Genomic DNA, 25,964 nt, shown 5'->3' with positions numbered 1-25,964 from the left:
AGGTGCTTCCAAAACAGTGTAAAAATCAGCCCTAGTGTATAAAATTCCTTTTTGGTCACACTGTCTGCAATTGGCTGCCAAAATAGTTCCCCAAGATAAACTGTCAAGGTCAGGGAGTCACACCAGGCCAAAACTGGACTCAGTGTCTCACATGGCTTTACTGTAATAATGCCCCAGGAACTGTATCTTCAGTTTCTTTTGCTCTTCACTTCTACAGAGTGACACCTGATTATACAGAGGAGCTGAACTTGTCTCCTCTCTGTGTATTTTTTTACTGCAGTTGGCAAAACAGTTTCTTTTTTCCACTGTAAGATCCAAGGAAAGGTTGCTTTCAGCAACCCTTTTTTCCACCTAGAATTGAACTTCAATGGCAAATTTCCCCTGTAGGACTGTATCGTTTTCAACCCAAAATGTGAAGTTGTTCATGCCCAGGATGGACAAAATAGAGATGTAGGCAAAATCTAATGAGTTTTCATCCTCCCTGTCTAAGTAGAAAATTCTGTGTAATTATACTTTTTTTTTACAGTAGAAAACCAAATTATCTTCTTGTCTAATATTACTTTAAAAAATAAAAACAGGAACACAAGAAGTCTGACAGGTGGGCCATGTAAATAACAGTCTATTAAATATTTTTCTCTATTCTTATGGGACAGACAAAGTTTACTAGCACAAAAAGCACGTGTGACTGTGCAAATTCTGGCATCTCATTGCATGCTTCTACCATCACTGCCCTAATGTGCTTCCTTTTCCAGACTTCCACAGAACCACTGCTGGTTCTCCCTTTTCCACTTATCAGCTCTGATAAGTGTTCACATCACTAAGTCAAAACAATCTCATCAAATCAACTCTGCAAGACAGCATGCCAGATGGAAAGCAGTTGCTTTATCTCTAACTAGAAATGGGTGGATTAAAACCAGTTTCAATAATCTGGATGTTTTGACATGAGCAATCCTGGACAAGAATTAGAACATTCTCACACCCATTGGCAGATGTCTTCAGTAACTCACAGAGGAGATGTGTGGTTTCAGAAGCCTGGAAAAGGGCAGGCATACAGTCCAACAATAAAAAACTGTAAAAGAAAAAAAAAAAAAAAAAAGAAATGGGAACTAGGGCTGCTCTTTTAAATTAATCTCAGAAAAGTAGGGAACAAATAATCCAACAAAGCATACCTAAGTGCTTAGAAAGTATCAGGGAGATTTTGTGGAAGCCATTATGCATTTTATAGTGTATACACTGACTTTAATAGCTTTGTATTAGCACCTCTATTTACTTTAATCTTTCCCTTGACTTCTGTTTACCTTCCCTTTCAGACCACTGATAACTCCTCCTATAAAGGCCTAGAAAATACACAGAACATTGAGTGGTTCTTGGAAAGAAACACCTCAAACAATCATCCGCCGTGAGCACGTTTCCCTTGTTGGTGCTGCCAGGTGACACAGCGATGTGTGGATGTCCCTTGACTTCCTTGACACGTGGCCCAAAGCTTCACATTTTCAGCAATGTTTCATATTTCATTAAAGCTCAGCTGGACCTGGGTGCGTTACACACGGCCTCGGACAGGCAGGGACTGCGGGACACTGACACCAGACACCTAAAATGCAGGTATCTAGGCTGAAGTTGTCACCTTAGTTCCCTCTATTATAAATAGAGATAAATACCTCTGGAGGATGATTTATCTCATCTGAAAACATGTGCGAGATAAGCAGAGTAATTTCTCCAGAGATGTAATGTAAGCAGAGTATTATTTCTTCACTTGTATCTCCATTGACCACAGAGAGTCCAGAGAACTACGTACACACGTCACTTCTAAATGGCCAAAGGCAGCTGAGCCATTTGGACACAGCCACTCTTTCTGCCATCTGATGCGTGACACTCGTGTTTTGTGGCAGGTGCAAGGAGGTTCTTTCTGCAGAGCAAGGCCTACAACATCCCATACAAAAACATACGACCAGAAAAAAAATTCTAAGTGCTTTTTTATGTATTTATCAGCTGAAATATTTTTAAACCAGCGCTACACTTTCTGGTAGCTAAAACACGCGTTCTTCGACACAACCTGACACAGGTGCGAGTGCCGTGCCGCACCAAGATGGCGGGGGGCACAGGACTACAACTCCCAGCAAGCGGCGCGCCGCCGCGTCATCCGCGCCATTGAGGACACCGTTCGCTCTGACCGCAGAGCACAATGGGAGTTGTAGGCCGCATGCGCGGCGGCGGCGGCGGCGGACGCGGCGCGTGGCAGGAAGCGGAAGGGGGCGGCCGCGCTCGGAGCCTGACGTGTCCCTCCCTTCGCGGCCGCCGCTCGCTGCTGCTCCGCCGGCGCCGCCATGGGCAGTGAGTACCGGGAACCCCCCGATTTAGCCCCTGCTGAGTTCTTGCTTCTCCCCTCCGGCCGGGAAAGCGCTGTTCCTGGGGGTGGCAGCTTATCCCGGCGAAGGAACCGGTGCTGTGTGCCCCGTGCCGGGCGCCCCGCCCGGCCCCGCCAGGCTGAGGGTGCCGGGCGCGGTACCGGGGCGGGGGGGGCGGGATGTGATGACCCTTCCAGAGACATTGTCAGAGGGAGCTACAGACTCTGTCTGCAGCCCGGAGTGACCCGGTCAGTGGGAGTCTGCAGGATCCCCTACCTCGAGGACAAGCTGCTTGGAAAGCGTCTTAGTCGTTTGGTGTATTACTGTAGATGTTGGAGAGACCCTTGATTTGCTTTAAATTGAATATCGCGGTCCAGTGTAACTGTTCAGACAGAATCGTTTGAAATTAAGAAAATCTCTTTGTGGGCTGGTCTTAAAGCGTTACTAAGTTGCCGCTGAAGCTGCAGCCTTCCATGAAGAGGTGGAAAGGCCCCAGTAGTTTCAGTTCTGCACTGTTGTGCTCTTCTTGGTTCAAATCAGTCCAAAATACAAGCGCTACCTTATATTTGCCTTTAGAATTAACTCTTCTTCAGCTTCAGAGCTCTCTGTTTATGGGAGAACTTGTGACTTTGCAAATCCCCTCTTCATTATATGCTTATTTTAAGACAGATTTCTGGTCTAAGGATGCATCTTTTTGGCTAGAAGGGGATCATGGCCTGAGGTGTTCTGTAGACTAACTTGAATTGATGCTTCTGAATTGTGTGGGTAGGAGTTATTAAGCTGTATGGCCCAAAAGTGTGTAGGAATTCTTAAACTGTAGAGCCCAAAAGTGATATATATACAATACCCACAGCACTTTTTTCTCATATATCAGGCTGGGGAGATACTACCGTGAAGTAAAAGCTCAAGGGTATTGATAAACTCCTGTAAAGCAATGACAGCAGTTTTTTTGGTGCTGTCAACCTACTCAGTGAAATGGGAAAACACTTGACTTTCTTTAATTCTGTTCCCAGTCCATACTGTACCTAAAATGTGCTAGCTGCATCTCTGTGTATTTAGAACAGATAAGAATATAATAACACAAAACACTCCCCCCAACTAACCAACCAAAAATTCCCCAAAACTGGGACTTTTATTATATAGAGTACATGTCCAAATTCAATTCAGCTTGAGCTTTTCCCAATGTTCGATGTATCTGTGTGTTCACTTTGTCTTTTAACTTATTTCTGTGCAGTAAAATTTCTTGAAGTAATCAAGCCCTTCTGTGTTATCTTGCCTGAAATTCAAAAGCCAGAACGGAAGGTAGGTTAATAAAATTTTCTTCCTAGGTTTGTATTTGCGTGCTATAAAATGTTTAGAGTTGGCATTTTTGGGTTTTGGGGTTTCTTCCCTGTTGGGGGAATGGCAGTTTTAGGCACAGTTGTTTTTAATGAAGTGCATGCGTGGTGCATCTCATCCTGTAGATGTGGCTGTACAAGAATAAATGCAGTTGTGCAGATTTGGTTGTGTTATGTCACAGCAGTGCATGGTGAGATGTTGAAGGCACTTCAGACTGAAGTTTAAACTAGAGTAAGTTATAACAGCAGCTTGAAAGTCTCTGCTTCACAAGATCTAATCCAAGATTATTTGCTGAGATAAGCTGCTCTCTAATATTGTTTTTTTCTCATCATAAGCTCTTTCTCATGAAAATGCAAGACTCATTTCTGTGGAAGTCCTAGAATTACCTTGCATTGACATAAGCTTGTTTATTTGGATTAAATTTTGAATGAAGCTTTGTAGCGTTCCTTGGTCTTATGTGGAATAAAAGGGATGAACAGTAGGTTATTTTCTTTAGGATGTTCTGTACTTTGTCCCTTCACAAGAAAATCAAATGTGCTACTATGAAAGTTTGCTTGATGGACTAGGTCTTGTTATCTTGACAGCTTTATCATCTGTTGTTGGTTTTTGGGTTTGTGTTTTTTCCCTTTAGATTCAGTTTAAGGAAAAGGTACTATGGACAGCTATCACACTCTTCATCTTCTTAGTATGCTGCCAGGTATGTTTCCTTCCCTTTTTTAAGGAAGAGATGAAATGTTTAAAGCATGCTGTGAAGTCTCTAATTTAATCTCTTGGTTGGAAATGCAGATCCCCTTGTTTGGCATTATGTCATCAGACTCAGCAGATCCTTTCTACTGGATGAGAGTGATTTTGGCATCAAACAGAGGTATGGTCAGTCTTTCAGGAGGGCATTTTTTTTTTACCTTGAATCAAAATGCTTTTGGACTTTCGTTGCAGTTCATTTTAATGAAGAAAAAAACTGAAGTAGAGAATGAAAAGTAATTTTTCTGTATTACGTAAAGTCATAAACTAGTGTGGCATTGGGAAAGGCACAACTTTCTGGACAAAATGAGTTTATGGCTGACTGTGTTCAGTCTATTATATGTACAAAAACTGAGCTTTTTTTTTTTTTTTTTGAGGGAAATGGTTAGGGAAGAGACATTCTTAGTTACCTGCATTGCTGCTGTTGCAATCTTCAGGGTTTGTGATTTGTGTTTCAAATCATATTCCTTGAGTGCTGTGGTTTCCTGGGTGACATCTTTGACTCTGTCACAGAGAATATTGAAATGCATAGTAATTATATAAATTTCAGTTTCTTGTAGAGGCTTTCCAATGCAGTTATGAAGGTTAAAATTCATGATAGTTTATATAAATTTCTGTTTCTTGAGGTTTTCTAATGCAGCTATGAATTAAGAATGGTGACAGTTTCCTGAATTCACTTTATCATTCTATATCATTTGGGCTATCAGTTTATATCGTACTTTGTTTTATGCAGAGTAAATCTGTTCTTGACAGCAAAAGTCTTTTTCAATGAACATAGTATTTTTGAGGTACTGAGGAGTACTACATATCAAACTGACTGCTAACAAGCTTCTGTTGTTATTGAGAACTTTTACATTTATGGAGGTTTCGAGTTTTAGGTCTTCTCCATTGTGATGTAAAGGTTGATAAAAACTAATTTTGAGCTTCTCTGTTCTTCCTGTGTCTGGCAGGAACGTTGATGGAGCTGGGCATTTCACCCATTGTCACTTCAGGGCTCATCATGCAGCTCTTGGCAGGTGCCAAGATAATTGAAGTTGGTGACACCCCGAAGGACAGAGCTCTCTTCAACGGAGCCCAGAAATGTGAGTAACAGCTCATGTAAAGCACTGATGGTTAGAGTATCTCACCCTAACAGTGGAAGGTGGGAATTTACCATGGGATGAATGGTTGAGTTGGACTTGTGGGTTTCTGTCGTGCTCTGTGTTCGTGTTCTGCTGCAAATACTTGTATTTCATCAGTCTTTTACTGGCAGCTCTCTGCCTTGTTGGCTGTTAAGCTTCAAAAAGGTGTGAAAAGGAAAAGTATCAGTGCAATTGGCATTGCTGCTGTAATCTCCCCAGAAAAGTGAAGCAATGTAGAGACTGTGGGGACTCAACTTTTGAACTGTGATGGTCAGTGTTAATCTAAGTATTTCATAGTGATTAAGATGTTGGTTGTAGCTGTTTATACCTTGCAGTTCCAGGCATGGGTCTTTCTCATCAGTAAGGGGTCTCTGTGGTCAGTTGATAATGACTTCTAGAAAAAACTGAGTGTTTTGTAGCTATTGGATGCTGTACACTACTTACTGATATGTGTACTGGAAAAAAATCATAAATTGCTTGTAATATCTTAACACCATCAGAGTTTTCAGTATCTAAAGCAGTCTTTGGTAACCAAACCCACCTGCTTCTAAGTGCATTTGTTTCTGAACTATCTGTGTGTATTTCTATTTCCAGTGCCAGATTTCAGACAGCAGAGTTAACTTGCTCTTGAATTTAAACATCCCCTGAGTTACGTATTCCTTCCTAAGTGTTGTGGTTTAATCCCATCTGGCAACTCAGTGTCACATGGGACACTTGCTCACTCTCCCTCCTGTGGGAAGGAGAGGAGAATCAGAAAAAAAAATAGGAAAAAACTCATGGGTTGAGATAAAAACAGTTCAATAACTGATAGAAAGTAAAAAATAATAATAACAATAACAACTGTAACAAGAAGGAGAGAGAGAAATAAAACCTCAGGGAAACAAGCGATGCACAATACAGTGCTCACCACCTGCTGGCCGATGTCCAGCCAGTTCCTGAGCAGTGATCAGCCCCTCCTGGCCAACCCCCCCAGTTATGTGCTGAGCCTGACACTCCATGGTATGGAATATCCCTGTGGCCACTTAGGGCCAGTTGTCCTGGCCATCCTCTCTCCCAGCTTCTTGTGCACCTGCTGGCTGGCAGAGCATGGGACACTGAAAAGTCCTTGACTTGGGGTAAGCACTTCTGAGCAACAACTAAAACATCAGCCTGTTACCAGCATTATTCTCATGCAAAACCCAAACCACAGCACTGTACCAGCTACTGCAAAGAAAATTAACGCCATCTCAGCTGAAACCAAGATTCTCTACAAAGAAGTGATTTCTATTTCTCTAATTGCCCACTGATATAAATACCCAGGACAAATACATACTTTTTTCTTTTTATTCTGTAGTGTTTGGAATGATCATTACCATTGGACAGTCTATTGTGTATGTAATGACTGGAATGTACGGAGACCCATCTGAGATGGGTGCTGGTATCTGCTTGCTTATCACAATCCAGGTAATTTCTAGTCTTCTCTACTTACTCTTCCCCTGAAAGGGTCAAAAAATCAGCCTTATGGACAGGCTGTCCCACATGCAGAAAAAAAAGGCCCAAGTATACCTGCTTCTTCATATGTAGTCTAATCTTTTAATGCACATTTTTTTAACAAAATGGAAAAGACATGGAGCTAACGCTGTATTTCTTTTTTTACTGTAGCTTTTTGTTGCTGGCTTGATAGTTCTGCTCTTGGATGAGCTGCTCCAGAAAGGATATGGTCTTGGTTCTGGCATCTCTCTCTTCATTGCTACCAATATCTGTGAGACTATTGTGTGGAAAGCATTCAGTCCCACCACAGTGAACACAGGGCGAGGTAATGTGGCACAGTCTGTTTTCTTTACCAATAGGTTGTACAAAAATGCAACTTTTTTTTTTTTTTCCCATTCTTAATGCCAAATGCTGTTTCTACTGTCTTGGCTGTGGAGTGACTCTTGCTAATGCAGCAAGTGCTGCTGTGCAAAGTGCAAGCACAAAGACATTTTTTTCTCAATTTATAGTATCTCACAAGATATTTACTGAACTTGAATTTCTTACAGTGCCTTCATTTAAAGTCAGCAGTGGTAGACTGCCATTGTATTATGGTTGCTGCCCAACTTACTGACCAAATATTAGCTGTTTCTTTCTGTTCCTTGCCTTTTTTACACTTTGCCCTAAAGATCTTATTCTCCAAACTCCACTGGAGGTCATCTTGTTTGCCGCTGTACAGTAGAAAACAGAAGTGAGGTTATGCCATTTGCTGTAATCCAAACAGTAACTTGTGTCTCACCATGACTGACACTAGAAAGCCTGATGCTTCCCTGTAAGCTTTTTGATCAGGAGGAGGGAAGAAAGAACTTGGTGCTTGTCAATGTTTCTAGAGACCAATAAAATTATCCCATGTTGGGTTATGATTTAGTTTCTAGGCCACTACAAGGGGATTTAAAAAAAAATCTTGGCAATAACATAGCTGGTATGAAGGGTGACAGTGTAAAATCCTGAGAGCACGCTCAAGATGCAGAAGACTCAGAGAACTCCCATTCTGAATCCTGTGGTTCAGAAGTATGCTTAATGGGACAAAGCACTGAAGCTTGGAGATACTCAAAACTCACCTAACCTGTTTTTTCTTTTCCTTTCCAAGGCATGGAATTTGAGGGAGCCATCATTGCTCTGTTCCATCTTCTGGCTACTCGCACAGACAAAGTCCGAGCTCTTCGTGAGGCCTTTTACCGTCAGAATCTTCCCAACCTCATGAATCTGATTGCCACCATCTTTGTCTTTGCAATTGTCATTTATTTCCAGGTCAGTTGGAATAATGAGGGTTGTAAAACTATATGGAAGTAGATCTGAAATCTGCTTCCTTCTACAGGAAGTGATATATTCACAAGACTCATTTTTGGACCTGCAGCATCTGGACGTTCATTATACATTGCCTTCTCTTAATCAGTTTCCACACTTATTGTGGTCACACAGAAGACTTGAGACTTACTTTAGTCTCTGAAAAAGAAACAAAAAACCAAACAAAAATGCTCCAGATATATGTGTGCATGTGATATTGTCTAACCCAAATGCTATTGCTTTTTACTGGGAAATACTTTCAAGTCTTTAGACCTGTGTGTCTCATACTGTTTGTTTCTGTTCCTGGATGCTTTGTTCAGTCCCCTTGAAGCTTCAGATTTCTTCTGATGTCTAAGTCTTTCATACCTTCTTGTGTGTGTGTGCTTGGACAGCCCTGCAGGCTTACAGACCCTTTGCAGAAAGGTTCTCATGAGGAGCCCTCTGGGCAGAGTATTTGTAGTTGCACAGAATGATTGCAGGTTTCTTCTGTTGCTGTCAAGGCCTTGCAATTTATGGTCTCTGGTATGGGTTCATGTTCAGATGTAATGGGGGACTTTCTCTTGAAAACTTTTCAGGGCTTCAGAGTGGATCTTCCTATCAAATCTGCTCGCTACCGAGGCCAGTACAACACCTACCCTATCAAGTTGTTCTACACTTCCAACATTCCCATTATTCTCCAGTCTGCCCTGGTGTCAAACTTGTATGTCATCTCCCAGATGCTTTCTGCCCGCTTCAGTGGCAACTTACTGGTCAGCCTGCTGGGCACCTGGTCTGTGAGTATTCCTTCTCATCTTGCATACATCTTTACAAGGGCACCATTGAAATGTGGGGTTGAAGAGATAGTCTCTGATTTTTAGGACACTTTCATAAGTGGTCATGCACACTGAAACTCCTAAATTAGTAATTTGTTTGAATTAATGGTAGCATATTAGACCTGCTGTGAGGAATGTAAATGTGTGTGCTGCTGCAGTAGTAATGATGCAAAGTGACACAAAGGTGATACAAACTTTTCTAAGACTTGGATTAATGGGCAAGAAATAGTGAGAGGGTTGGTGACTGACTGCTTGCTTCCTTCTTCCAGGACACATCATCTGGAGGCCCTGCTCGTGCTTATCCAGTTGGTGGACTCTGTTATTATCTGTCACCTCCAGAGTCCTTTTCTTCAGTGTTGGAAGACCCTGTACATGCAGTTGTTTATATTGTATTTATGTTGGGCTCCTGTGCTTTCTTCTCTAAGACATGGATTGAAGTCTCTGGCTCCTCTGCCAAAGATGTAAGTTTAAAATGACAAATTATGTAAGCATATTTGATGAAAACAGATGGGTTGTTGTAAGAATAAGACTGACTTCCTTCTGGAAAAGCTGTTCTGCTGGTAATGTTGTTGGTAATATTCATTGTTTGTGTAAACAGGGACTGTGTCTTTTTTGCTATTGGAAAAGACTGAGACAAGATTTTTTCCTCTGTTTTCTTTTACTGCTTTTTCAAAAAAATATCAAAACTTAAATAGTTGCTTTCATTGGAATTAGGAAATTTAGAACACACAACATGTGATGAGTGTGAGAGCAGGAAAGATGACAGGAGAGGTAGAAACTCTTTCAGTTCCATGTGACAGGTGCACTGTGTGCAAGGCAGTTGCCACTGAAAATCTTGCAGGTAAAGCTCAGACAGCCATTCCTGACATAGAGAGTTCTGAGCTTCCTTTGTGAGAAAATTACCTGAGGTTGTTATTTTTAAGTTGAGAGCACTGATAATGGAGAAAATAGTGCAGTGCATTAATGTACTTGAGCCTAGCTTCTCAAAAATTCCATTTGCCACAGGATATTTAATATTCAGGAACTATATCATCCTGAAATTGGAATTGGAAAACAAGACAGAAAATAGCTGTCATTGTGGTATGTTTGTATTGTGTGGTTTTGGATGGGAAGTGAAGTTTGGCAGCCATGTGGAATGGTTTAATCCATTCTTTAACAAATATATAGTTGCACAGTTACTGTAGCAGTGTGAGCACTCTTGTTTTGGACTTGCATCTTGCTGCTTGTCAGGCATGCAGGGAGGCACTCACAGCCATGTACAGTCAGGTTTTTATTTCAGAGTAAACCAACAAACAGTTTTTAACACTTTAATACTTTTTCCTGGTACTAAGTAAAATTATCTTAAGTTCATGTAAATAAAGGTCAGAAATAAAAGTTGATAAATCATTGCTTATATGTTCATTGTGTAGTGGAGAACTGGCAGCTTAATCATGTGAAAGTGTGTTTTCTCAGTGCATGGAGTCAGTGATGAGCACCTTCATGTTCTCCTGCTGGAGTTTGTTACCCACAGTTGTTAGTAAAGTGTTTGCAGGGCTCTGCTGTAGGCCTGTGCTACTGCAGAAATCCAGTTTAAGAGTAATGTTCCAAGAAGGGATTCTAAGTGTAGTTTCTAGTGTGGCTCACAAATAAATAGTTAACTCAACTGAATGCAGGAAACTGAAACAGAATGGGCACTTCAAGGAATGGTTCTGCAACATCTACTAGACCCTCATCAGGAGAAGGGTAGATGGCAAAACACAGATTGAATTATGTGTATGAGAGCCTACCAGTATCAAAATTTTCCTTTTCTCAGTAGGACTAGAATTATCCAAAAAGCTTTGTGTAATTGACAGGTAGAAGAGTGCCTGTGACTGTAACTTATCTGAAGTTAAAATACTGGATATTTTTAACTCAGATGAGTAATGTAAAAACCAATCCAAAACAATACAAAAAGTGCCCAACTCCTCCACCATTTATTGCACTGTCTTGCTTCTGTTTTCCCACAGTACTGCATTCCATGGCCTTGGTAAATGACACTAAACTTGCTCCATTCCTTGATTCTGTACAGGTTGCCAAGCAATTGAAAGAACAGCAAATGGTAATGCGAGGGCACAGAGAAACTTCAATGGTACATGAACTCAACAGGTGAGCTACACATTCACTGGCTGTTCATGCAAAGTGTTGTGGGCAAATACATGGCAAAGTTTGCTTTGACTTCCATTTTCTGGATCCTAGAACACAGATATTCTTTCAGCTTTGATGTTACATGCACGAGACATAGAACATTACCTCATTAGTGGAAGACTTGTACAGTACAGCTTTTTTTTGCCTTGCATTTAAAGAATTTGCCTTAAATTCTGGACCTTTTGTTTTCCTATTACATTTTTTCATTTATATACTCTTCTCAAGGCAGCTAATAATGAGCATTTCAGTGTACTTTACTACTTCAAACTGACCCAGAAGTATTTTCTTACTGTAATTTTTTGTGTCTTGAGTACTGTTTTCATGCAGACTTTGCTTCTAAAACAAATACTTACTTAAATCTCCTAGGTGCAGAAGTAGGCAGGGGTTGATGTCTCTAGGTTTTCAGATTTCAGGATAGGACCTTTGTGTTATAGAAATGTTATTGAAACTTTGGATTTCAGTCATCTACAGGTGACTTGATGAGCCAGTAGCCATAAGTTTAATATTTGCTCATAATTGCATGGTGGACTGTAATTCCTTCTCCTCTTAGTGTAGCATTTTTTTCTCCTCCAGTCAGGTTGAGCTTTTTATTTCCTTGCCCAGTGTACTGGCATTTATTGTGTGTTCCTTACAAGAGAAGAGAGTATTCTGCCACTGACTTTTTTTGTCACTATCCTGAGCAAACTGTAATGCCCCTTTTCTGTTCTCTTTTCATGTTTTACAGGTACATCCCTACAGCTGCTGCCTTTGGTGGGCTCTGTATTGGTGCCCTCTCTGTGCTGGCAGACTTCCTTGGGGCAATTGGCTCTGGAACTGGAATTCTGCTCGCTGTCACCATCATTTATCAGTACTTCGAAATTTTTGTAAAGGAACAGAGTGAAGTTGGCAGTATGGGAGCTCTTCTTTTCTAACCCTAGCTTCTCATGGACCCAGGAAAGAGAGGAGGGACATTCTCAAAGTGTAGCCAGTCAGGTGAAAAGAAGTATCATAAACTTGATAGTGTCATTCTATAGAAACACATATTTTAATAATGTTTCCAAAGCACATTCCCTTACGTTCAAACTTTTCTAGCATACTGTTTGCATTTTATAAATTGATGAGGAAGATGTGCAAAAAATTTTTTTAAGAAAATTGTTTTTTAATTATGTGTTAGGAGAGTCAGCTTTTTGACTTGGATTTAATTCAATGACTCCTGAAAATTTTTTGGGCCCCTTTCACATTTAGTAACCGGAAGCCTTTACAGGTTTTAAGTAATGTTTGTTAAATAAATATTTGCAAGGGATTTTTTTCCATTTAACTCGTTTTTGCAGCTCCTTTGCAGTAATGGTGAGAAAAATCTCTCCATCTGATGCTCAAGTTCCATAATTACGGTTGTAAGCACAAACAGTGGTTCATGTGTTTGGGGTTTTTTTTCAGTATGGCAGATTTGAAAGGCAGTTGTTTCTTTTTACTAAATGATTAATTCTAAATGCGTTGTCTTGTAATTACTACACTAGACTTTGTCAGATGTTGAGTATTGGCTTGAGACTGTTGTCAGGTTTCTATGTAAGAAAAGAGTGTGTCCTTTCCCACCACCTCTCCTCCACAAGCAGAAAACTCAGGTAAATCTAGATTCTGCCAAACCTGTGCCTAAGAGTTGCTACTTTGAAACTTGGTTAAACTGACTTTGTAAAACCTTCTAATTAGTTTTTATTGCCATTGGTGGCTGTACTTCTAGTTGTAATGCTGGCTGAAAGGAATGAGTGTGATGGCTGCTTAGATGCAAATCTGCTTGTGCTCTTTGCTAGGGCGAAGTTTCCCTCCTTGATAATGAATTCTGGTCTCATAGCAATCAGGATGTTATCTGATTACTCATATCTAGTGAATTTTGAGTCTCATTACCACAAAAGAGTGGGAAGAATGGATGTTACTTGTCTGTTCCTCTAGATCTAGATACGAGACCCTTGTCAGATAACTCCACTAAGGGGCTTATGTAGAAGACTTTTCCATCCTATAATCTCACGGATTTGAGTGGCACATAGGAAAATACTCTTTCAGAAGGTATTGGGATTCCTTTTTTGAAGATCACACCTTCAAATTGGAGAGGTTACAGTTAAGGCTGTAATGAACCCAGAATAAAACTTAATTTTCCATTTTAATTTAGGTTGTCAGTGCTAATTAGGTGCCTAGGACCAAATGCAAATATTTGTGTACAAGTTTGTAAATACACTTTTCCTCAATCAGTATTGGACAACATGGAAACCAGAACGAGGAGTTTTAATGCTGGAACTTTCCTTTACGCTGCCTCAATATGCCTTCAGTGCATTTTTGCATGTTGGGCAGGCAGTATGTGAGTCACTGTTCCTGCTGGAGTGGTGGGACTGTTGCACACCCAGGGAGCACAGATGACATCCAGAAGCCCTTGTTAATACCCTGAGCTCAGATACCAAACACGTGGGAAATCTGCAAATGTGGAATGAGATGCACCTATCAATGAAAGTCAAACACCTGGGGTGAGGATCACGATTGGAAAAGGAATAAAAGAACTGAGATGAAGTATCCATGAAATGATTGCTGTCAGCCATTCAGTATGATGTCACACTACCTTCAATCATTTTTGTGTTTTTCATAAAGTTCTAGTGCACCACAGCACAACTGTGATATGAAATGGGGACAGTTAAAAGTGGCATTAAAAGGAGAGGGAAAGGGTTCTGATACAATTCTGCTTTGGGGATTTTTTTGGGTTGTTTTTCCAGGAAGCCCAATGCGAACTTTGTTTTGATACAAAAGAGTCCACTTCTGTGCATGCAGCTCTGGCTGGGCTGGAGCTGTACTTGTATTTTTGGTCATATCATTTGTTTGAACTGGTTGCAGTTTAGACCATTTGCTCTTTGGTGTCTAAGCAGCACTTGTTCTGTGCATTTGTATTTTTGTTGTCTAGTGGTAAATCTTTGTTATCAAAAAGCTCTGTCCTCAAAGCAGGATCTGCTGGCCATACAGTGGATGTTCACAAAAAGAAATAATGCCTAAAAAATCTGCTTTATAATTAAATAAAGTACATCTTTGGAGCTAGTACTTGGCTTTTGGTGCTTGGATACTGTTACAGTTCTAACACTTGTAGAATAACCTTACCCACCTGTGAGACTGAGAAAGTGATACCCTCAAAACACCTGATCAGAGCATCAGTGTGAAATCAAGACAAATTGTATTTGCTTCAAGGTCTCTCAGTAGTGGATTCCCAAAATAACTGAACCTTGACCATTCTGCTAAGCGTTTCTTTTTTGAGTTGCAATTCTAATGGCACTGCACAAGTAAATAGAGAGTGAGTGGGGTAGTGATACATCAGTGTAGCAAAAACTGTTTTCATGAGTGATACAGTGCCAGTCTTTTTGTAGCACGATAATTGGAACAGCTAAAATCAAAGGTGATGATATTCCCAATACTGTTTTGCCCTCTGAGTTTTTAAACTTAGAGTAAGGGAAAATTTTGCCTTCCTCCTGAATAGAAATAGCCCAGTACTTGAAAGCAAATTTACTTAAAATACTGTATAGTACTGGATGCAGGAAGTTCAGCCACACTTCTGGTCGTGTATGAAGTCATTCTAAAGAGCAGCCTGATTTCTCCCTTGCTGTTTTATTTTTCACCAGGAAACTTGCACTGATGACTGTGGTTGCTGTAGGAATATTGTCATCAGACATACGATCACAGAAATAATTGAGGTCACTAGATATGAGGAGTTATATGCAAGAGAGCTGGGTGAGAGACCAACACCAGGGCAACATCTGACATCGTCTTTCTGCTGGTGGTGTTCGTGCAAAATTCTTGGCATAGCCTTTTCTTCTGCCCTGCAGGTTTCATGTGAAAGCTTCTGTAGCATTTAAGTGCTGGGTATTATAATTTTGTCCCTTTTGTCATTATTCATAAAGCCTTGAAAATCGTCTAGTTCATTCTAGTTCACTTATTCCTAGGGCCTATTTCCATATAATTTTGAGATGGCAAACAAATGGACTTTTTTTCCTAATCTCTGAAACATTTTGTTGTTGGATTTTTATATTTAAAAATAAATGAATTCCTTTTGGCTTCAACTGTAAAGGTTGTTGCTTTACTCTAAACGTTTCATGACTGTGCTCCCTTGATTTCTTTTGGGGATAACCCTGTCCCATACTGTAAGCAGACTGATTTGTGGAACAGGTTTCGCCGCCAGCTTTTGGTAAAGGAGGAAGAGGAGTGGCCCAGTAACTGCTTTCCCTGACTGTCCTCTCGCAAGGAATAACAAGCTCTAGGTGGCCCTCAGTTTTCCCACTGCTGTGGGGAGTCCCCGAGGTTCCTGTGCGCTGTTTGCTCACGGATGCGCTGTGACACGGCCGTGTCCTCGGCCAGCCCCCGCAGCCTGGATGCCCGGCCCGCTACCGCGGTGTTGCCGAGTGCCGGCTGCGTGCTCCAGTGCTTCCCGCAGCCCGGGTGCCTCCCTGCAGCTCCGTGCATGCTGCACGGTGTTTCCGCCAGTGGACAAGGGGGCTCTGGGCAGGGAGGGACACCGGGACACCTCTGCTGTACCCGGTGTGCGCCTTGGCTGTCCCTCAGCTCCCCTTCCCCGCCGCTCCTCCGCCAGGCTTCCGCCACGATCCCGCAGCCTTCGGCGGCCTCCTGCCCCCAAAGGTGGGGATTGAGCCGTGGCAGGGACGGGCGTGCGGCTGCTGGAACAGCGCCGGGGGCTCCGGAGCGGCTCCTCGGCTCTTCCGAGCCTCCCGAAGCTCCGAGCCCGGCCCGGGAGCCTCTGCCCGCCGGGTGGCAATGTTACCCTGCGAGTCAAGCACGGCACTCGGGACCAGGGAAAGGCGGATCAAAGCTCTTCCAAATGTGTGTCCTTTCTTTGCCTTCGCTGCGATGCCGATGGGCGTCGTACACTGTAAAAAGTTCGGAGCAGAGTTTGCCAACATTTATTTTGTTTCCTAGAGCTGGTTGATGTTGTTTTAAGCTGAAAGGCTTGATGTTGTTTTAAGGATTGATGTTGTTTTAAGCTGAAAGGCCGAAAATAATCTTTTAGAGCGTTTATAATATTTATAATATTTTCTAATATATTTCAAGCATGCTGGGAGTCAAGGGGCAGTTGCTGTTAGAGCGTCTTCGTCTGCCACTTAAGCCTAGAGTGAGACAGTCTATGGAATTGGAGAGAAGACAAAAAAGAAGCATTTAAAACCAGAAACAATATTCTAAGCTGGGGACCTAATTAGTCAGCTAGACTTTAAGCTGCTGGTTTATAATATGTTCCTGGATGGATCTGCTAAAATTGAAGCTCTTCTGTGGGCCAGGTTCTAGCAATCCTCTGGCCATTGCCAGCGTGGTTCCAGCCAAGCTGGCAGCACTTGGCAGAAAGGAAATACCATGACAATTGGCACCTCCTTTGGCAGCTGTATCACAGGGGCTGGAGACTGAACAAGCACAAACATGATACACTTTGTCATCGCAGAGGGGGCCATCAAGGTCAGAGATATTTCTTGCTGGGGAACAAGAAGACCAGGCCAATTTTTCAGAAATAGGAATACCTGGGAGCTTAAAACAGAGGGAACAAATAGAACAGCTAGGATACATATTTTTAAGAAGCTGTTTCAAGATATTTTTATATTGCTTTGAAGAAAATCAGGATACATGGCACATATATAAAATCCCAGATTCCCCTTCTTAGATATTAAGGCTACAGTGGATGGTTCCAAAAATGGTGTGAGCACTGCTGGGGAATATTAGTTATCTGAAATCTCAGATGAGTATTATCCACTTTAATCTCCAGCGTGTCTGAAGCTCTCTGATGGTCTTACAGCTCTGGTGTGTCTCATCTTTATACCTGTGGTATGAAGATTTACAAAAGAAAAATGCAGGTCCAGACATATGGGAACAGGGTACAGTGAGCAGAACATTTTGCCTGATTAACTTCACTATACAAGTGTGACTTTTATTTTTGTTTAAATAGCTTTATCTTTTGGCCATGCAAGAATGTGAAATTGTTGCTGCTGGATTCCCTAGGGCTGCAGAGCTATGCCTAATGGAGGTAGAGCAAGGGCTCCCTGTGACCACAAATGTGGTCACTTACAGAATGATTTGGGATTGCAGAGCTCAGCTGCAGAGAGTAACTGGTGGGAGTGTGGTGAGAGGCCGTCAAGGAATTGTGGGAAGCAGCAGTGCAGGAGCCAAGGCAGTGAGGGGATGTACTCTTGTGAAGCTGGGATGTGGTGCTATGATGTGCCTATACCTAAGTCACTATCTGAAAATGCTTTTGAGCTCCAGGATTTTGAAGACTGCTGACAACAAACTGTGAGTGTGTTGTGTGGCTGGGGATGGTGCTTAAAATGCAGAGGGGCAGCTGCCTGCTGGATCTCCCCTGCCAGACAAGCCCAGAATACCTGTGTGCTATAGAAATCAATGATTTGTTTAACCTTGGCATCCCAGCCTGACCTCTTATTTCCTTTGCACTGTACAAAGTTTTCTTTGTGTTCTGCTGATGTAGAAACTTGTAAAATAGGAAAGTGTGTTTGTTAAAATAATTCCTTTTCTAAGCACTTTTATCTTGGATGTTTGAGGATAAAGCTTGAACTGTTGATTTTTAAGTTATTAGAAGAGCATTTTTTAACCTATCCACCTCGCTTTGAGTGACTCTTGAAAGGAGGAGAGATTTATTGGGGGGACATGTTAATTTCCTTAAGTAGGTAGAAAAGAGCTGCCTCTTATCTCAGTGCTTCCCATTTCTTAAGCAGTGCAGGCTGATGGAAACAAGCCAGCATTTGGGATAAGACTTACCTAATTTAGTGATGGAACACAGTAGCACAAGCCAGGGAGTCTGACACTACTTTCTGCAACTGAGGTACATCAAAGTCATTTTTATTTAGGTTTAAACACAGGTATCCACCTTTTTGTGATGGATAGCTGGAAGCTCTCATGATCCATTAAACTGGGATGGTGACAGGGATATCACACGTGAAAAGAGAAGAGTTCTAGTTGCAGAGCAAATAGACTGGAAGGGTTTCCATTTTTATGAAGTGAGTTCTCATCTGTTACTTGTGTTGCAGGAGTTGTTTCCTTTGCATGTGAGCTCCCATTTTGTGGGTACCAATTCTAATTGCAATATCATGGAGGCTTTTGGCTCCAAAAATTGTACACTCTGTAAAAAATCCTCCCACCTTTTTAAAAAAAAAAAAAAAAAAAAAAAAAGCTGTGGAGCATGTCAGGACCTGTCCCCATTCCTGATCATTACCAGAGTCCTGGCTCAAAAAAGTGTCTGCCATCTCTTTACTTGCCTCTTCTTAAAGCACCAGGCAGAAGTGTTAACTTTGTAGCGACTGAGATGCAGATCCAAACTGCACAGATGTATGTATATAAAGTAGGTGTCTTTAAAGCATAACTGTGAACAGTTAATTAATGAAATAATACACTTAATTCTGTCCTTAACCCCAAAATCAGCATGTGAGCAGTGACCTCACAATTGTAGGAGAATGGGGGTCAGAGAATCGAGTGGTCCATGTGCCATCATGGTCATGTTTTCCTTTGTTCATGCAGAATTGCTGATACATCACGGTCTTGATCCTACTTCACCCTTGTAGAATATCTCTGCTTCTCCAGAGAGTGTTTCTTTTATGCATAATCCATTAAACGATGATCAGAGCTTTGAGTGCCTGCCATTCATCAAGTTTAACACTTTACCTTTACTGTAAGAGAAGACAAAACCATTTCTCTATGGTTTTGGTTGTTAAACATAATAGCTATAAAATCGGCTCAAATCTAAATCATTTACCTAAGCAGAGGTGACGGATTGATGCTATTGGGGTTCTAGAAGGTGTTATTGGAGACATCATGAAGTTGCCTGAAGGCTGTTACACTGCTGCCACTCAGGGAAGTTTGTGTGAGCATAACAAAACAGCACCCTCCAGTCGTCAGGAAAAAGGATCTTTATTTAGCCCAGGCTCCAGCCCACAACTTGAAAGACCTGAGCAAAATTCTCCATCCTATTTTCTTGTATTCCACAGGTGGATCTGCGCTGGGAGGTTCTTGCACAAAGCATGTATTTCTCATCTCAGAGCTTCAGTCCTTCTGTGGAAGTGACCCTTAGACTGTCCAAACCTCACATTTCCCATAATAATGTGGTGTTGCAAATGCAAACACGTTGAGGAGCACTCTGTTCCCCAGCCTGGAGCCCCCTCAGCAGGTACCTGTGCCATCTGGATAGACACTGTTTTGTTCCATTACCCTGCAGAGCCATTACTGCAGCCATAAAGTGCAGCTTTGCCTTTCTCTTGTAAATCCTCTGGCTGGAGCATGATGTGGCTCTTGCCAAATACCTCTGTCAGGGGTAGCAAGAGCCAAGGGGTTTGAGGAGCAGGATGAATGCCCAGAGAGGTGGGCAGCAGAGGTCAAAGATGGCCTTTCTTTCCTGTGCTTCAGAGCTTTGTGCACACACATCTGTCTGCTGGAAGGCACAAGAGCCTCCATGCCCCTGGCTGCCAAATCAGATGGGGCACAGGAGTTTTGCGACCTTGTCCAATGTGACATTTAAAAGGGTGTGAGATGAGCTTCACACAACTTGTTCTCGTCTTACAGCAATACCGAGAGCACTTGACCAAGTGAAACTATTTTGCTCCATTTCTGTCTAAAAGGCTTAGCAATTCCTGGATGTAATTTTTTGATTTTCTCACTTGTTCCTATGTCTGTGTTCTGTTGTTCTTTAAATGCCATTTGATGAGTGCTTTCCTCCTGTCCCAGCACAGGTGGGGTGCCGTTACCCTTCTGTGTGTGAGGGAAGGTGGCTGGGGTTTCTGAAGACAAGTGATGATGTGTGTGGATAGTCCTGGCAAGACCTTGCCTTCTGGATTGGACAAAGCAAATTCATCCTCTGAAAAAATCTATCCAGAGGGACAGGACCCTTTAGGAATATGTAGTTATCAGTCTCTGTAATCTTAGGTGCCTATCACCTGTATCCAAGTTGTACAATACAGATGTCCAGAGGGGCTGGAGCCATTCAATAAAGCTGCTGAAATAGTTCTTTACATTAATACTGAGTTTGAACTCATCACTCCTGCGGTCACTGGTCTGGAAAACCACACACAGCTCTCAGACCTGCAGAGTGTTGGGGATGATAAAGGAACGGACAGGCTGAAGCAGGGCTGAGGATCCTGACAGTCCCCACTTGGGACCCAGCAAAGCTGGTGCTGGGGAGTTGTCTTTGGCCCTTGTGGCAGCATTTGGCTTGCCAGTTCCCAGTATTTACCTAAATATATTTTGGATTGTTGCAGCTCCTATTGTTTGTGATAAAGGCTTGGACAAAAGGTCTATTGATCAGGCGGTCCTGGCCATCCATCTCTGTCTGCCTCCGGAGGCAGCCGGGCTGTGGTGGCAGTGATGCTGCTGAGCCACTGCTCTGCATCAGGCTGGCACAGAGTTGTGCTTCCTGGGAGGGAAAAGGTGTGATGGCACCGCAGATCCCTCTGCCTTTCTCACCACATGCACACGAGGATCACTGTGTGAATACAGAGTGATGTGGGACGGGCTCTGAGCCAGGTTCAAAGCTCACACTCATCTTGCTCCTATGGTCTGGTTTAGTAAGCAACAGTCTGCCAGGTTTGAATGCTCGTGACATTCAAGCCCTGCAGAGCAGAGAGATTATCACAGACAAAGGTGCTGAATTTTACAATTTATTTTTTTTTAATGAAGTCAACTACTGAGTGGAGAAAATCTTGTGACTGGAGGAAAACCCCTGGGTTTCTTAGGAAAAGTGAAATATTTCCTGTAGGTTTGAGCTGAACTTTGACTGCTTGTCTAATGATGAAAAATGGTGTTTGGTGCAATTAGATAATATATGGAAAATAGTCATATTTCTGGAATACTTGTTATTTCTTTTACTGTGTCATAGTCAAAATACAGCCTATGTGTTTTGCAATGAAATTGCATCTCATGCAAAGATTCTTGCACTGACAGAGAAAATGAATACTTTTATTCCTAAAATAGGAGAGGATAAGATATTGAAAATAAAAGGCATCAATATTGCTAATGTGTATACGGAAAAGAAGGTTATATCTTGTGGCTCTGAAGTAGAACTTACATCCAGTCATAATAATGCAGATACATAAAAACTTCTGTTTTGAAGAACTAGCTGGGGGAAAAAACAAAGTGAGATTTCAATATAGATGCTTTTTAATGTAGTTAACAGAGTACAGTGTTAAGGACTGACAGTAAAGTTGGCCAGCTATAAATGGGAGTTATAGTTACCTGTTTTAACATTTAATAAATTGAAGTACTTATTCATTTTAGAGGAAGCTTTTTTTTTTTCAAGCAGTGGAGTTTAGAAGTAACATTATCACCTCAAAAATGAATATATTTTTATACATGTTACCGTGTGTTTCTAATTTCTTTTTTTTTTTTTTTTTTTTTTTAATTTGAGCCTTCCCTGTTTCTGACACCCCCTTGTTCCCGATCCTGCTGTTGTGAAAGGTGGGGATGGGTGTCCTCTGGCTGATCCAGGGACTCAGCACAGTGCAAAAGTCCTGGCTATGCTGGGTCTAGGAAGTTTTAGAAGCCTGGGTGCGGGTGGTGCCTGTAGAGCACAGACAGGCAGGGGCGTGAGCCGTGGGGGCGATGCCAAGGCAGAGCTCCGGGCACCGGGACGAGCCTGGGTGCAGCCCCCATGGCTGGGTACGAGTAGGGCAGGAGTGGGGACAGGAGCCCGCGTGTCCCTGGGATCTCTGCAGCCTTCGGACGTGTCCACTTGCCGGACTGGCTGATGAGAAGTGCTGAAGTGTGGAAGTCATTAACTTCACCCGGATGGAAAAATGGTCCTGCGCCTGCCCTCCAAAGGGAGCCTGCGGTGCCTTCCTGCGGGTGCCGAGGCTCGCTGTGCTGGCCCTGCCCGCCGCCGCTCGCCGGCCTGGCGGCTGCTTCCCCCCGTCCCCGCCGTGCCCCCGCGCCGGTCCCTTCTGTCGCCCCTCGTTTGCCGTCGCTCACATCGGCCGGGGCCGGGCCCGGAGCCCTGGCGGCTCGCCTGTCACCGCTCTGTGCCCCGGGGAGATCAAGGAGCACTCGGACAATGGGGACATTGTCCCCGGGTTCCTGTGCCCTGGCTGGGGTAGCGAGCCTGTCCCCCCGCAGCGACAGCCCCGTGTCCCCACACCCGGCAGTTCACGGGCCGGGTGACGTGGGACTGATGCCGCAGACGTGCGGAGAGAAGCTCTGGGGGGAGTGAATTGTGACAGCTTTTGGCTGGTGAGATAACTGAGGGGAACTGAGCGTTTTGAGCAAACAGTGTGATAAACGGGGTGCAGGATTTGAGGTCCCCCCAGGCACATACATTTGGAAAGCATGTGGCCACGGAGATGCCTCTAATACGAATTGAATACATTTTTTGATTCATAACTTGAGGTAAAACCTCTGCCTGGGGTTTTGGTGGATTTGCTTCTCTACTCAACATTTTTTTTGGTTTGGTTTGGTTTTGGTTTCTTTTTTCCTCTATTTTTTTTAGTGGCATTAGCTTCCTGCCAGAGAGCCTGCTGCATTTTCCAGGGGGTCTCTCTTTCTCTTGCTTTTCCCATTTCACCTTTCTACTCTTCCGTTCTCTTTCCCTTCTCTTGTGAGGTACAACCTTCTTTCAAACATCCCATCTCACTTGTGCTTCTCCTCTTGCTTTCTCTGGGATTGCATCTGCTACACAGAGGGTTTATTCCTCCCCTCTGGTTGTGCTTTCTCTTCTCTTTCTTAGCATATTTCTGCCTTTCTCTCTTCTTTTTTTTTTCCTCATTCTCTAGATTTTCTTTCTTCTGATGCCATGAAGGTTTTCTCCCTTTTCTTTTATACTCCTGTTATACCTTTTTTACAACTTCTGTATTCTTAGTGCTTTTTGCCTACATTCTTGGACTTGTTTGTCAAGCTGAGAGACTCAACATTTTAGAAGCTTTGTAGCTAGGGATCAGTGTGCCCCAGACCCCAAGGTCCTCTCCAGAACACATTTTGTAAACTAAGATAGAACCACCCAGGGGAAGGCTCCTTGGGGATGGGGGCTCATTCATTGGGGAATCTTTGATAGATATGCTAATTAGTAAAACCTATAATGTTACACCAGATCTTTTGGGGGTCCATTTTGGCGGGGTGCATTTCGGTGCATTTGACCTGGATGTGTGCACCTAAGGATCCTTAAAATAAATACCAAGGTAAAATCCCTTTTCCCCTTTAACCGTGTTTGACTCTTGATTTTAAGACCAGGAAAAGGCATTACTTCCTCACACTTTCTTCTCCTGTGTTGAAGATGTTTTATTTTCCATTCTCTTCTTCCTTGTACCTCTCAGGTTTGCCATCCTCCCTTGCAATGTCTGCTCTGTGTTTATCAGCCTTTTCCTTCAGTCCTTTCTGTCCTCTCCTTGGCATCTCAACAAGCAATAGAAATAAACTGAAGTCCCTGGCCAGGCCAGAGGTTCTGTCCAGTGTGATGGGCAAATAGGATCCTACAAATGAACAGAGGAGTTTATCTGTGTGAGGTCATTGGAAATTACATCTACCTTGCCAGCTCCTCTCTCACTAGTACAGGAAAGGTGGTGTCTGCTGATCAGCCTGACCTTCCAGTTAGGAAAAAGTGTTGCTGAGCCCTGCCCATGCTTGGCAAAAGCAGGGACATGGGTTTATTTTGTTAGGCAATGTGCACCTTGTCCCATGATCCAGTCAAACCTCATCACCCAAGAAATGCTGGAATTAATCAACTCAGATAGGAAACTTGCCTCAGATGTGGAGATATTGCAGAGAGCAATTTATCTGAGGATGGTCTTGGTTCCCACTGGATGTGGATGATAATCCCATATAGCAGAGAATTGGGATCCAACCTCACAGCACTCACACCTCCACGCTTCATGGTGTTGCTTGTCACGGGATTGAGCCTGAAGAAATCCCACTCCTGGCCATCCAAGCCCAGTCTCAGTGGTTCAGGAATATTCCATACTTTCTTCTTTGGGCTGTATGTTTTCCCAGACTTTTCCAGAGTGTGTGGCATTACCTTGCTCCATCAGAGTCATATCTCGCCCTAGAGACAGCTGCTTCTTGATGGCAGATGGAGTGATTGAAGCACTACTAGGCTGGGCCACTGTAAATATTCTTTATCAAAAATAAGCCTTGCAAAGAGGGCTGTAATTCTTTTGACCCCCTCCCTTTTTTTATTTTTTCCTGTAGGAGCATTTCAGCTATTTAATTAATTTTTTTTTTAATATCTCTCTTTCCAGACTTTTTGTTCTAGTCCCACGCCTGTGATTCCTGCAGGGTGTGAGGAGGAGGGCTGAGTGACAGGCTAATAACCTGCTCTGGCTCTCGCTCCAAGCCCAGTGGCAGGTGTCCCAGAACCCCTATTGAATGCCAGCATCCAAAAAAAAATTTATCAACAATCTTCCTTCAACAATGATTTATTATTGCCATAATTTGCCTTGGTACAATGAGCTGCAGAGTGTATTTCTGCACCCAACTGACAGGTATTTGATGGCTCCAGGTTCCTATTTTATTTAGTCTTGAGCCTAATATGATTTGGTTACCCTCTCCCCCTCCTTCCCATCCCTCTTCTCCCTCCCCACCCAACCTTTTCTCATTTTGTTTTGTTTTCTATGAGTGTGTTTCGCATAACCCTGGGCTGGCTGACAGCGCTTGTAAAAACCAGAAGTCGATCTTGCAGTGGCTTTTCACCATTAATCAAGCTGCCTGGAATTGGAAAGTAACACTGACAGGCTTTTATCTTGGAGAGAAGGAGGATGGCAGATGTATTTTATGGTGGATGAGCCTTCACGGCTTCTATTAGACTGGGACTTCAGTGGTACAAGGTGGTGGTTTGGGGGAGGAGGGGAGCGAGGGGGAGGAGAAGCTGGGGAGCAGCCTATAGATAAATAGATCCGTCAGTCAGGCGATGTGGAGGTCTCCAGGCGGCCAGCCATTGTAGGTGACAGAAAAGGCAATCAAAGACAAAACAAATCAAAAGGTACATCTTATCAGCAGCAGGCCAGCTGGACTTCCACCGCACTCGGAGGCCCCGCCGAGGGCAGGAGAAATTAATCGTGCTGTCGAGGCCAGAGAAATTGTCGCCGCTGAAGGTCCAAGTTCAGGCGAGCGGAGGTGGCCAACATTAAAGGAGAGGGAGAGCGGGGGGCGGGAGGAGAGGAGCGGGGAAGCGAGAGCCGCTGTCCCACCACCTCTCTCCCTCCCTCTCCCCCCGGCCACCGCGGGCTCCTGACAAGAGCATTCATCGTGCGATGATAGCTCGGCACCTATGATTGGTACCTTTAATAATATAGCCCTCGCTCAGCTGTCACCCTGAAAGAACAATTTTTCCTCCCGCTTTCCTCGATGCAAAGATACATCTGTAATGAGAAGGGTGACAGAAAGTGGGAGTGCAGGGAGCCAAGGAAAGTTTCGAAGAACATTAATCAAAAAGTGAAGTTGGAGGTGATGCTGGCTGCTTGAGGTGCCTGTGCCTCCAGCAGGGAGCCAGCGGCGGGTTTGAAGCTGTTGTCGTGTTTCCTGGCCTTCAGTGCTTGGAGGCCCTTCTGTGAAGGGAGAGGGATCCTTGGCCCACCCTTGGACAGCAGCAACTTTGAAATCCACTGTCCTCCTGCATGGCAGAGCTGGTGGGAGGGATTGGCAAGCAGCCCCATGTGCTGGTAGTCCTTGGT

At 43.2% G+C, this 25,964-nt stretch overlaps 1 protein-coding gene across 1 annotated transcript; it reads left to right on the top strand.

Annotated features, from left to right (window-relative positions):
• The first annotated feature begins 2,249 nt into the window (after positions 1–2,249).
• On the top strand, positions 2,250–15,363 carry SEC61A1 (SEC61 translocon subunit alpha 1). Its single transcript, XM_082288500.1, has 12 exons — positions 2,250–2,331; positions 3,580–3,647; positions 4,315–4,380; positions 4,470–4,548; positions 5,375–5,506; positions 6,879–6,988; positions 7,187–7,340; positions 8,145–8,305; positions 8,917–9,114; positions 9,423–9,614; positions 11,201–11,277; positions 12,041–15,363. Exons 1-12 carry the CDS (start codon positions 2,325–2,327, stop codon positions 12,225–12,227), a joined length of 1,431 nt encoding a protein of 476 aa, XP_082144626.1. The 5' UTR covers positions 2,250–2,324; the 3' UTR covers positions 12,228–15,363.
• Positions 15,364–25,964: the final 10,601 nt, after the last annotated feature.

This window comes from Coloeus monedula (genome assembly GCF_965178545.1).
Source record: "Coloeus monedula genome assembly, chromosome: 11".
Classification (NCBI taxonomy): domain Eukaryota; kingdom Metazoa; phylum Chordata; class Aves; order Passeriformes; family Corvidae; genus Coloeus; species Coloeus monedula.
This window is presented reverse-complemented; position numbering and strand designations above follow the sequence as displayed.

What these genes read in the sequence shown, in the direction of transcription:
- SEC61A1 (XM_082288500.1), top strand. An exon ending in TCTTCTTAGTATGCTGCCAG is followed by an intron (nt 4,381 to 4,469) that starts GTATGTTTCCTT and finishes TTGGAAATGCAG; the next exon opens with ATCCCCTTGTTTGGCATTAT. An exon ending in CTTCAACGGAGCCCAGAAAT is followed by an intron (nt 5,507 to 6,878) that starts GTGAGTAACAGC and finishes TTTATTCTGTAG; the next exon opens with TGTTTGGAATGATCATTACC.